The sequence below is a fragment of the Podarcis vaucheri genome (assembly GCF_965113315.1).
Source record: "Podarcis vaucheri genome assembly, chromosome: 9".
Classification (NCBI taxonomy): Eukaryota; Metazoa; Chordata; class Lepidosauria; order Squamata; family Lacertidae; genus Podarcis; species Podarcis vaucheri.
In genome coordinates, this window is record NC_138767.1 from 61,201,319 (window position 1) to 61,213,773 (window position 12,455).

At 44.1% G+C, this 12,455-nt stretch overlaps 1 protein-coding gene across 23 annotated transcripts in view; it reads left to right on the top strand.

The window, feature by feature from the left end:
* Positions 1-12,455, top strand: part of ATP10D (ATPase phospholipid transporting 10D (putative)) — a 68,129-nt gene that overhangs the window by 39,160 nt on the left and 16,514 nt on the right. For all 23 annotated transcript variants that reach the window (XR_014223509.1, XM_082238023.1, XM_082238043.1 and 20 more), the window contains 5 exons: positions 1,526-2,117; positions 2,974-3,080; positions 5,466-5,592; positions 7,698-7,882; positions 10,404-10,701. Coding sequence is in view for 22 of the 23 variants with exons in the window: in XM_082238023.1 (XP_082094149.1) it covers positions 1,526-2,117; positions 2,974-3,080; positions 5,466-5,592; positions 7,698-7,882; positions 10,404-10,701 (1,309 nt within the window). In the remaining variant the exon portion in view is untranslated. The remainder of the gene's footprint in view (positions 1-1,525; positions 2,118-2,973; positions 3,081-5,465; positions 5,593-7,697; positions 7,883-10,403; positions 10,702-12,455) is intronic.

Here is a 12,455-nt window from a genome sequence, read left to right on the forward strand (position 1 = left end):
AGTCTGGCAGGCGCATTCTGGATTAGTTGTAGTTTCTGAGTCACCTTCAAATGTATCGTTATTTGTACTTCTTTTATCTTTTCTTTTCCCATTCATACATATACTTTACATTTTTATTCTAAGCAAAATTGGCATATCTTTCTTAGAACAATACTTTAACATATAGAATCATAGAATCATAGAGTTGGAATAGACCACAAGGACCATCGAGTCCAACCCCCTGCCAAGCAGAAAACACAATCAGAGCACTCCTGACATATGGTTGTCAAGCCTCTGCTTAAAGACCTCCAAAGGAGGAGACTCCACCACACTCCTTGGCAGCAAATTCCACTGTCGAACAGCTCTTACTGTCAGGAAGTTCTTCCTAATGTTTAGGTGGAATCTTCTTTCTTGTAGTTTGGATCCATTGCTCCGTGTCCGCTTCTCTGGAGCAGCAGAAAACAACCTTCCTCCCTCCTCTGTATGACATCCTTTTATATATTTGAACATGGCTATCATGTCACCCCTTAACCTCCTCTTCTCCAGGCTAAACATGCCCAGCTCCCTTAGCCGTTCCTCATAAGGCATCGTTTCCAGACCTTTGATCATTTTGGTTGCCCTCCTCTGGACATGTTCCAGTTTGTCAGTGTCCTTCTTGAACTGTGGTGCCCAGAACTGGACACAGTACTCCAGGTGAGGTCTGACCAGAGCAGAATACAGTGGCGCTATTACTTCCCTTGATCTAGATGCTATACTCCTGTTGATGCAGCCCAGAATTGCATTGGCTTTTTTAGCTGCCGCGTCACACTGTTGGCTCATGTCAAGTTTGTGGTCAACCAAGACTCCTAGATCCTTTTCACATGTACTGCTCTCAAGCCAGGTGTCACCCATCTTGTATTTGTGCCTCTCATTTTTTTTTGCCCAAGTGCAATACTTTACATTTCTCCCTGTTAAAATTCATCTTGTTTGTTTTGGCCCAGTTCTCTAATCTGTCAAGGTCGTTTTGAAGTGTGATCCTGTCCTCTGGGGTGTTAGCCACCCCTCCCAGTTTGGTGTCATCTGCAAATTTGATCAGGATGCCCTTGAGTCCATCATCCAAGTCGTTGATAAAGATGTTGAATAAGACTGGGCCCAAGACAGAACCCTGTGGCACCCCACTAGTCACTCTTCTCCAGGATGAAGAGGAACCATTGATGAGCACCCTTTGGGTTCGGTCAGTCAGCCAGTTACAAATCCACTGAGTGGTAGCATAGTCAAGACCGCATTTTACCAGCTTCTTTACAAGACTATCATGGGGCACCTTGTCAAATGCCTTGCTGAAATCAAGGTAGGCTACATCCACTGTGTTCCACTGAGTCTTAAACTTTTATTTCTTTCCTAAGGGAGCTTAGGATCTGGTTTCAACATGTTGAAAGGTGTTGGCTGTAATACAGAGGCTTTGCTTGTCTGTTTTGTGTTCAGGCCTTTGGATTGTATCCTTTATGGCTGATGATGATGATGATGATGATGATAATGATTATTATTATTATTATTCCTGTTTTTACAGAGGCGATGGATTCCCAAAAACCGAGTTCCCACTTCACACTTTATGGACCTGAAGCAAATTTTCCATAAGCTATCTGCCCGAAAAATAAGCCCCACCTCTGCTCGAAGCTCAGGTATAGCCGAATCAGAGTCTGAAAGCTTGCGTTCACAGAAGCCGTCCATTTTCCGTGTGAAGTTTCCGTCATCTCTTTCGAATCAAAGCTCTTCGTCCGGAAGCCCAACCAGCTCCATACTTTCAGGGCACGACCAAACGGAGACCTCGAGTAGATCAAAAGAATTGGCACCCGGAACCAGGGCTGAGTCATCTCCTGAAGGCGATCTGTTCTATGAAGCAGAGAGCCCTGACGAAGCGGCCTTGGTTTACGCTGCCAGGGCTTACCAATGCCGTTTGCAGTCTAGGAGTCCCGAACTGGTGACGGTACACTTGGAACCTTTGGGACTGTTAACGTTTCAGCTGCTGCACATCTTGCCTTTCGATTCCGTCCGCAAACGGATGTCCATTGTGGTGAGGCACCCCATTTTGAACCACATCGTCGTGTACACCAAAGGAGCAGACTCTGTCATGATGGATTTGCTGGAGAAAGACCCAACAGGTATGGAGGGCGCCCTAGTCAGCTTTCTAATAAACACTGGCAAACACAGAAGCCTTTAACCTCCAATCCAGACGTTTCATAACCCTTGAGAGTCTGGACAGTGATGTACATAATCTGAGAAATAGCCAATGGAGTGTTGTGGTAATCCCATCTAGAGGCTGCCAGTGGATAGACAACAGTGATCAGGCTATCTCAATCCAGGAATGCCCTTAATGGTCTTACAAACTAAGGGTGGTAAAAGGCATTCTTAACAACTGAGGTCACTTGGGCCTCTAGCCATGGTGTATTCTGATGGAGATATTGTACCCTAGTGAATAGCTGCGCCACCACATTTTACATGAGCTGCTGCCTTGCTGTAGGAAAACCACGTTCATGATCAAGGTATCTCCACCGCCAGGCAAAAGACCTGCCCAATGCAAGGGCCAGTAATATCCAAGGCAACACGATGACCAAGTACAACAATGCAATATCAATATAAACTCTTTATATAGTCTATACGGAACATTGAGCAACATGAGAAACCAAATAGAAAACATAGAACCAAATAAACATAAGTCTTATAAGTCTCTGAAATGCAAGGGCCAGTCAGTCAAGTTTATTTACCGTTGGTCACCACAAAAATGCAAACAATATTTCGGTACATTTTAGCATAACTGGGCCCCAGGGCACTGGACTCCATAGATTGCACAAGTAGCACCTATCAAAATTTATTCCCCTATTATATCTCAGGATGCTACTCAGAATATTTTACATAGCTCCCCACCGCCACCCACCCTCAGGAATTTGATCCTTTTACATAGATGACCCCTACGTTTAGTATTTAACGTTTCCTGCTTTTCATTATCTCAAATCTCAGGTATTAAAAAGATTGATGCGCAGATGCAAATAATTAAGGAGAGAACTCAGATGCATTTGGATGATTATGCTGCACAAGGACTGCGCACTCTCTGTGTAGCTATGAAGGTGATATTTCTCTTAATGGTTAACGGTACAGAATTGGCAAAACCTCGCTGCCAGCAATAAAACCGCTAGCACGTTTGCAAAGCTAAGCAGGATCTGGTGGGGTTTCAGAGTGGATGGGGGGCCATTGTGTTGAGATTCCTGCATTGCAGGGAATTAGGCTAGATGACACTCACGATCCCTCCCAACTCTACAATTCTGTGATTCTTCTGCTTTTTCTATTCTTGAAAGAATAGGGTGCTATTTATTTTACAGTGCATTCCTAAACTGGGTGGAGGATCAGTTGCTGCTTCCAGAGACCTGCCATCAGAGCTTCAGAGCTATCTGTGGGTGTAGCAGAAGGCTCCACAATTGCTGTGGTCCTTTGCGAGTTGAGCTCTTCTCTGCTGATGGAGAAGCACCTCTGTTTCTTCCTAACTCCTAGCCAGCAGATCTGGGGTTTAGACTCGTCCAGTTGGGTGGGGGCCCCTTTTTCTCGGTTTAGGACGTAGTCAAAGCACTGGTCAGCAGATTATATATGGAATATTTAGAATTTTCAAACATCTCTCTCCATGACCTGTGTCCTAACCACAGTTGAAAGCATATGGATATGGTCTGGCCACATGGTTTCCCATCACAAACTGATTTCAAAGGAAGGGCAAGTTCTCTTTCTACAAAGGGATGGTTAAATGAAGCCACCCCCAACATTTAAATGGACGAGTAAACTGCATGCACGTGTCAGGACTTTCTTTAGCTATTTTTTAGTATCAGTATTGGGAGGTTTTAGGAGGGTTTTGTTGTTATTTTAAGCCTGTTATTTTACTTTCAATAGATGGCAGTGGAGGATAGGCGGTTACATAGCTTGAACGTTCCCCAGGATTTTGCTCTCAGAACCTTGGTTTGATATAAATTGCATTTGTCAAGCAGTGCTGTGCCAGAAAAAAACTCACTTATGAGAAACAAAAAAATAGCGACCTTGACTGATTTTTGGAATTTGCCGTAATAGTGGAAGATGCCTGTCTCAGTCGTATAGTTCTGTAGCCAGCCCCATTGTAACACACTCTGTTATTCCCTTTATATGAAGTAATGTTTTAATTCTTGCAGCACCCCCGTTCTCTCAAATACTGAGCTTGGTAGTTATGTAAGTGACATGGGGCCACCTGAAAAATACTGCAGATTTGGTGTGCATGTGTCATTGCTAGGCATACACTCAGTTTATATTCAATCTGAAATAATTCAGCCAGTACATGGTGCTGCGAGGGAGAAAGCAGCAAAGGCCACCGTCTTTGTTGAGTTCAGAAAACACATAAAAAAGCAGGAATGGGTGCATTGACTGCCAGGTGGCCAGTCTAGGAGCTCAGAGTGACAAGGCGGAAGGAAGGAAGGAAGGAAGGAAAGAGTTGGCTCTGGTGTCACCTCCAGACTTGATTATTGTAACTCGCTCTACGTGGGGCTGCCCTTGAGACTGACCCAGAAACTCCAGCGGGTACAGAATGCCGTGGCGAGACTCCTTACGGGGTCCTCGCTGCGGGATCACATTCACCCGGCGCTATACCAGCTGCACTGGCTCCCAGATCAGGTTTAAGGTGCTGGTTTTAACCTTTAAAGCCCTATACAGCCTAGGACCCTCGTACCTACAGGACTGCCTCTCCTGGTATGTCCCACGGAGGACCTTACGGTCTTCAAACAAAAACATCTTGGAGGTCTGGGGCCACAGGGAGGTTAGGCTGGCCTCAACTAGAGCCAGGGCTTTTTCGGCTGCGGCCCCGATCTGGTAGAACGCTCGGTCAAAAGAGACTAGGGCCCTGCGGGACTTGACATCTTTCCACAGGGCCTGCAAGACATAGCTGTTCCACCAGGCCTTTGGCCAAGGCACAGTCTGACCCCCCTCTCTCCTTCTGTAATCCTCATAGAACTCTAGCCCAATGGTTGCCATTAATTTGATTCTGAATTGATTTTTGAATGTATTTCAATTAATTGACTGTGATTTTATGTAAACTGTGTTACTTTTACTGTTGTTAGCCACTCTGAGCCTGGCTTTGGCTGGGGAGGGTGGGATAGAAATAAAATTTTATTATTATTTATTATTATTATTTGGTGCATCATGCTTCTGCAAGTGGATGGCAAGTTTTCGCCTCCCACCTTGTGCCAAATGATGCTGTCTTCTTGCTCTAGCCCTTATCTCCCCCCCCACACACACCTATTGGTATAATTTTCACACCTCTCCTGTCACACATTGTGTTGGCCAAAGACCGATTGCAAATGGTCAAAGGGACTCTTAAAAAATATATCTGGATATATAATTTGCTTTAGAGAGATGAATGCTGTGAATTCTTTATTATTTTAAAATGGCTTTATTTGCATGACGTTGATCAGTACTGTGATGTCGGCGCTTTGCTGATTCTGCAGGTGTTGACTGATGAGGAATACAACGAATGGTTAAAAGGATATTATGCCGCAGAACACAACATAGAGTGCCGGGACGATATGCTCCTTGAGTCAATGCAGAAGCTTGAGAACAAATTAACACTGCTTGGTGAGTTGGGAAGAAGATGGTTGTTTTGCTAAACTCCTAAATATACAGTGGTACCTCTGGTTACATATGCTTCAGGTTACATACGCTTCAGGTTACAGACTCTGCTAACCCAGAAATAGTGCTTCAGGTTAAGAACTTTGCTTCAGGATGAGAACAGAAATCGTGCTCCGGTGGCGCGGCGGCAGCAGGAGGCCCCATTACCTAAAGTGGTACCTCAGGTTAAGAACAGTTTCAGGTTAAGAACGGACCTCCGGAACGAATTAAGTACTTAACCCGAGGTACCACTGTAGGAGCCACTGTATAGGCTCAGACCTTATCAATGAATGCAGCTCCATCAAATGCACTTAGCCCAGTGGGCTTGAACACGCTTAACATTTGTGTTGGACTGTATCCCCGTATCACTTAAATTCCCTGAAGTTGCAAAACTAATCTAAGCATTTCTTTTGCTGCTTAATGGGGTTCGGAAGGAGGAGCATAAATTTTTGAGAATGAAGAGTAGACGACTTAGGTGCAATCTGGTGGCTCCTGGAAGCATTCCCTGGAGGTGAAAGTGCCGCCGCGCCGCCACTGATTGCCAGCAAAACTTCTCCAGAAATCAGCGCTGATGGTGGAGACAGCAGGGTGTGTGGGTGCTCCCTTATGAATTTCTGCCACCTGAGGCTGTGGCTTCACACTGTCTAATGGCTGGGCTGGCTCTGCCTGGGAGGGCATCCCAGGGGCTATCAGATACCACAAAATTCCCCCTCCATGAGCTGAAAGGGGAAGGCCTCTGCAAGGAGTGCTTCTGATCAGGATTCCAGACATTGCATTCCATTTCCCCTCCTACCACCCAATTTCCCAATTTTTACCCTCAGCAGGTATCTGAGGGTACTCAGTACTCATCCGGCTGATTTGGTAGGGATGGAGGAATTCCATCCTGAGGGGTTTTCCCCCACTAAAGGTTGTTTTTGTTACTTGCCCACATAAGGTGGGCCACGTTGCCCACCTAAAGACCAGCACTCAGAGAAACTGAGATTGCTGTTAGGATACATGATTTCGTAGGCTTTGGTTCTGTTAGAGAAACTACTCCATATCCTTTACGGTTCAGACCAAGGCACCACACTCATCCTGGTTCCATATTATTTCTCCAGATTTCTCAGACATTTCGGGAAATTCTATCACATGTAAAATGTGGTGGGTTGCAAATCGGCACATAAGCTGATTCATCATCATTTACCTCATGTTAGGAGTTGGGAATTGTAGCCACTTTGCCTAGAAACCGTTGGCAATTGGAATGGTAATAAGTCTTTTGCAATCCCACTTGGAAAAAAATTATGAACCTTAAATTTCAGCATATTTTTACTTAGGAGAAACTTGGCATTTCTCAGCTTTATATATTGTCACTACCAACTGCTGAGTAGTATTTACACTTAATTGCATTTTTTAATTATTTTCTGCTATTGTTATTGATTTGATCTATATCCTGTCCATTATCTAAAAATCCCAGGGTGGTGTACAAAATTAAGAACATAATTTATGTAGCATAATAATAAAAACATAATACAGAGCCTAATAGTAGACATCATCATCATCATTATTATTAATATTAATATTAATATATTTATACACACCCCATCTGGTTGAGTTTCACCAGCAACTCTGCATGGCTTCTAACAAAATATTAAAAACACAATAAAACATCAACATAATAATAAAATAATCATAACAGTCTCCTCCCACGCATCTAGCAGGCCATACATTATTGAATGGCCAAGGGCCTGGGTAAAGAGCAATGTTTTTGCCTAAATATGTGTAATTACGGCACCAGGTGAGCCTCTCTGGGGAGAGCATTCCACAGATGGGGAGCCACCACAGAAAAGGCCCATTATTGTGTTGCCATCCTCCAAACCTCTCGTGGGGAGGGGGCACAGAGAAGGGCCTCAGAGGACAAGCGCAGGGCCCAGGTCAGTTTGTATGGGGAGTCGCAGTCCTTAAGATATTGAGGTCCTGAACCTTGTCAGGCTTTATAGATCAGCACCTGCACTTTGAATTCGGCTTGGAAACCAATTGGCAGGCGGTGCAGAACAGTGCAGTTTGACCTAATCCCACTGATTGCTGCTTTGCAGGTGCCACCGGGATTGAAGACCGATTGCAGGAAGGTGTTCCAGAAACCATAGAGGCGCTCCGAAAAGCAGGAATTAAAATCTGGATGCTGACTGGCGATAAAAGCGAGACAGCCATCAACATAGCACATTCCTGTAAATTACTGGCGCCGAGTGATTTCATCTTCATTCTGCAGTCTGATCGCCTGGTGCGTGTGGCATTTGGTTTTTCTGTAGCTGGAACTGTTTGCATTGCTGTATGACCGCAGGGCCAGAAAAGACAACAGCAGCAAACTTACCCACCAGACCTCTTCTGGTTCTTGCTTTGGGTTAATTCATGTTGCTGTTTTCTTTCCCATCTCGCCCCACTGCTGCTGCTCCTCCTTTCCTTTTTGGCCAATGGCTTCACACTGGTCTGTACAGCTGGGGTGTTGGCAGTGTGTCACGGTTCCCTTCGCTTCAAAAAACTGCAGTTTTTTGTAGGATGACCTTTATAAATTCAGGATTTTATGTTAAATGTGAGTGTCTAAGCTGTAAGGCTTTGTACAATTGTACTCCTGAACAGAAGCATAAGTGGCAGTTAATTATTTAAATGCAGCCCGCCAATTCATTTGTCCTTCCGCCTTGCGCAGAAAGGTGACACACTGCAAAACATTGTTAAAATGCTTCCGAGGGCTAAATGCTAAACTACACTAGCTCTACGGATGTCGGACTAGGAGCTTTGTCTTGGAAATTGGAACAAGTTCGGTTTTTGCAAGTTGCTCTTTGTCGTATCTCCCTGCAGCTGTGTTTGATTACCATTAATGTGCTAAGAATTATCTCATTAAAATGGTATTACATGCAGCATTCCAGAAAGTTAATCTACTTACATTTCCTAATGCAGAAAAAATCTTGGTGTTTTTGTGTTTTCTCTTAAAAATAGTCAGTGTTTTCAAATGGGAAGCCAGTTCCCTTTTATGTGATGGAAATATCTTTATTCACATTATCCAGTACTAATCCTAGCCATAACTTGTTAAAGATTGCTTAAAAATTGGGACAGAGAATGCTTTGCCGTAAAAAAAAAGCCAACAGGTTGAAAAGAATATTGTATGATGGCAGGAATGGATATTTTGTTTGTTAGAAATTCAGGCCTTTGTTTTCACAGATGACTCACTTGAAGACTGATGAACTAATCACAGTAAAAATGTTGTCTAGACAGTGTTAAAGGTAAAGGTACCCCTGCCCATACAGGACAGTCTTGACAGACTCTAGGGTTGTGCGCTAATCTCTAGGGCTGGGAGCCGGCGCCGTCCGCAGACACTTCCGGGTCACGTGGCCAGCATGACAAAGCTGCTCTGGCGAACCGGCACCAGCACAGCACACGGAACGCCGTTTACCTTCCCGCTATAAAGCGGTACCTATTTATCTACTTGCACTTAAGGGTGCTTTCGAACTGCTAGGTGGGCAGGAGCTGGGACCGAAAGACGGGAGCTCACCCCGCCGTGGGGATTCGAACCGCCGACCATACGATCGGCAAGTCCTGGCACTGTGGTTTTACCCAATCTAAACAGTGTTATGTTTCAATCTAAACAGTGTTATGTTTCTTTTAATTGCACATTCATAGAATCATAGAATTGTAGAGTTGGAAAGAACTTCAATAATGATCTAGTCCAACCCCCTGCCATGCAAAAATCTCAACTAAAGCATCCATGGCGGATGGTTATATTTAATTATGATTTTTGGGGAGGAAAGGTCCTTTCAGTTCAAACCCACTGTGTATTATTGAGAAAGCAGCATACAACTTCATGTACAGCTCCCATTCATTTTAGTGAGCCGTGTGTCTATAAACTCTCAGAAATTTCCTTTGCACTTCTGCAGATCCCATTTATTTTAGCTGAGTTATGTAAGATGAGTTTATTTTATTTCTTTAAATAAAAAAACCTAACTACTCACATGCATATGGATCATGATTTAATAATATAGCCCCTTCCATTAATCAGATTTTTTTTTAAAAAAAAACACATTGCAAGATATATCTCTTTCCAGTGTTTCCTTCAGCCACTGGATTCCTGCCCCTAGCTAAATGTAAACTCTGTGTGTGGCTCATTTCTTAAGCATTTAACGAACCCTTGCTCACGTGACAGTGAGCTGCTTTGTCTAAGCCATGGTTTATTGCAACAGGAGCAAGCCGCAGTGAGCCTCAGAATTTTAAATGCATTCCTGCTGCAGACGTGAAACGAACAGAAACCTTTGTTTCCATTTTGATTAACCATATTGTTGCTTCATCTGAACCTGACAAACAGTGTCTTAAAATATGTTTGAAACAAGCCAAGTTCAAGGCAAGGGTTCTGAAGTTGGCTCCTTTCCACAAACCATAGTTAAGGTAGACTATAGTATAGGGTTTGGACATATTGCAGTTAATCAAAAATGGAAGTGAAAGCTTCTGATCTCATGGCTGTGATGGAGAGTCGTTCCTTTGGCTTATTCCCCCTTCCATCATAAATCGGTTTATGATAATATCCAAACTGGCCCAGAATCTTTGTGATGATGGCTTTCCCTATCATGGCCTTGCAGATCTTTTGCAGAATTAAAAACGGCGGATCATTTTCATTAATGAATGCACTCAAGATACATCTATAGCTGACAAGCTGTTAACAGCCATTGAGATGTGACTTGTAAAGCGAAGCTTTAATACGTACTCAAAAGAATCTGATCCTAGATAAAACCTACCAATGCCCTTTTCCCAAGCAGGATTCCTGTTCGTTGAAGATGGACAAGATTTTGGAAGACATCAAGTGGAAAGAAAGCTATGAGTCAAACAATTTGAGAATCCCAACCTCATCGGTTGCTCAAATTCCACATTTCACTGCTGCCCTAGTTATAGATGGAGCAACATTAGAATTTGCCTTGCACGACAGTGTGGCGAGCAAGTTCCTGCAGCTCACAACACATGTACGGGCTGTCATCTGCTGCCGAGCCACCCCTCTGCAGAAGAGCCGAGTGGTGGAAAAGATCCGAAAGGAACTGAAGGTGATGACATTGGCTGTAGGTGAGTCATCTTTCTCTTGCAAGGGAGCAGCATATATGCTATATATATGTAAAGCAGGGGTGGGGGATATCTGATCTCCATCATCCCTGACCATTGGCCATGCTGGCTGGGGTTGATGTGAGTTGTAATCCAGCAACAGCTGGAGGACGACAGGATCCCCACATCTGCATTAAAGGTACGTTCCTTAGATTTGCCTTGGGATAACTATTGACACAGACCAGCAGGCAAATGGTAGAACGTGGCTGTAGAATCCCAACTGGGATCTGCTAGTTGAAAAGCCCTGCTGCTCCATAGATACAGACAGACAGACAGTCTGATGTAACAACTGCATCAGCCTGGCATTTTCACTCTAGTTGCCTCCTTCCGATTGCAGTAAGCAAGGAATCTTGCTCTATGTACATCAGAATATTTTCAACACTCTCATTCAGAATAACAATTTCAAGGTGACTTTATATGTTATGTGAAAACACCACAGTGGGACTTCCTCTGTCCAAACTCTTGGGATTATTTGCAACCGGGGAGCGGGGGGTTAACATGCATTTCTGACGATCACATAACCTTTCTCCTGCAGCCCATGTTCTACATATTTGGGAGAAAGGTGAAAAGGAGAATCATGACTCACCTCCATATAAAGTTCACTTGTTTGTTCAAAATATTTTTGGCCCGCCTTCCCATTATAAAAGCACCCACGGGACCTAATTGTAGCAGCAGAACATCCGTCCCATAACACTAGAATTTGTAGACATACAGTGATGCTGAATGTTGGAAGATTCAGAACAAAAGAAAAGTACTTTGTCACACAACACACAGATAATTCCACAGCTAACTCCCACAAGAGGCAGCGATGGCTTCCAGTGTGGATGCTTTAAAAGAGGATTGGACAAATTCATGGAAGAAAAGTTGTTGATGGCTGCTAATCCTGATGGATGCGTTATGATAGATTAAGTTGATTAAGATAGATTAAGATGGGCTACTTGTCTGATCCAGCAGGCTCATATCTCAAAAGTGCTCATGGAAACAGCTTTACCTGGCACCAAAACACGAATAGCATTGGTGCCCGTTTTCCTTTGCCCAGGGAGCGCATTCACAAATTAGATGCCATCACACAGAACGCCATCATAGAATCATAGAATCATAGAGTTGGAAGAGACCACAAGGGCCATCGAGTCCAACCCCCTGCCAAGCAGGAAACACCATCAGAGCACTCCTGACATATGGTTGTCAAGCCTCAGCTTAAAGACCTCCAAAGTAGGAGACTCCACCACACTCCTTGGCAGCAAATTCCACTGGCGAACAGCTCTTACTGTCAGGAAGTTCTTCCTAATGTTTAGGTGGAATCTTCTTTCTTGTAGTTTGGATCCATTGCTCCGTGTCCACTTCTCTGGAGCAGCAGAAAACAACCTTTCTCCCTCCTCTATGTGACATCCTTTTATATATTTGAACATGGCTATCATATCACCCCTTAACCTCCTCTTCTCCAGGCTAAACATGCCCAGCTCCCTTAGCCGTTCCTCATAAGGCATCGTTTCCAGGCCCTTGACCATTTTGGTTGCCCTCCTCTGGACACGTTCCAGTTTGTCAGTGTCCTTCTTGAATTGTGGTGCCCAGAACTGGACACAGTACTCCAGGTGTGGTCTGACCAGAGCAGAATACAGTGGCACTATTACTTCCCTTGATCTAGATGCTATACTCCTATTGATGCAGCCCAGAATTGCATTGGCTTTTTTAGCTGCCGCGTCACACTGTTGGCTCAT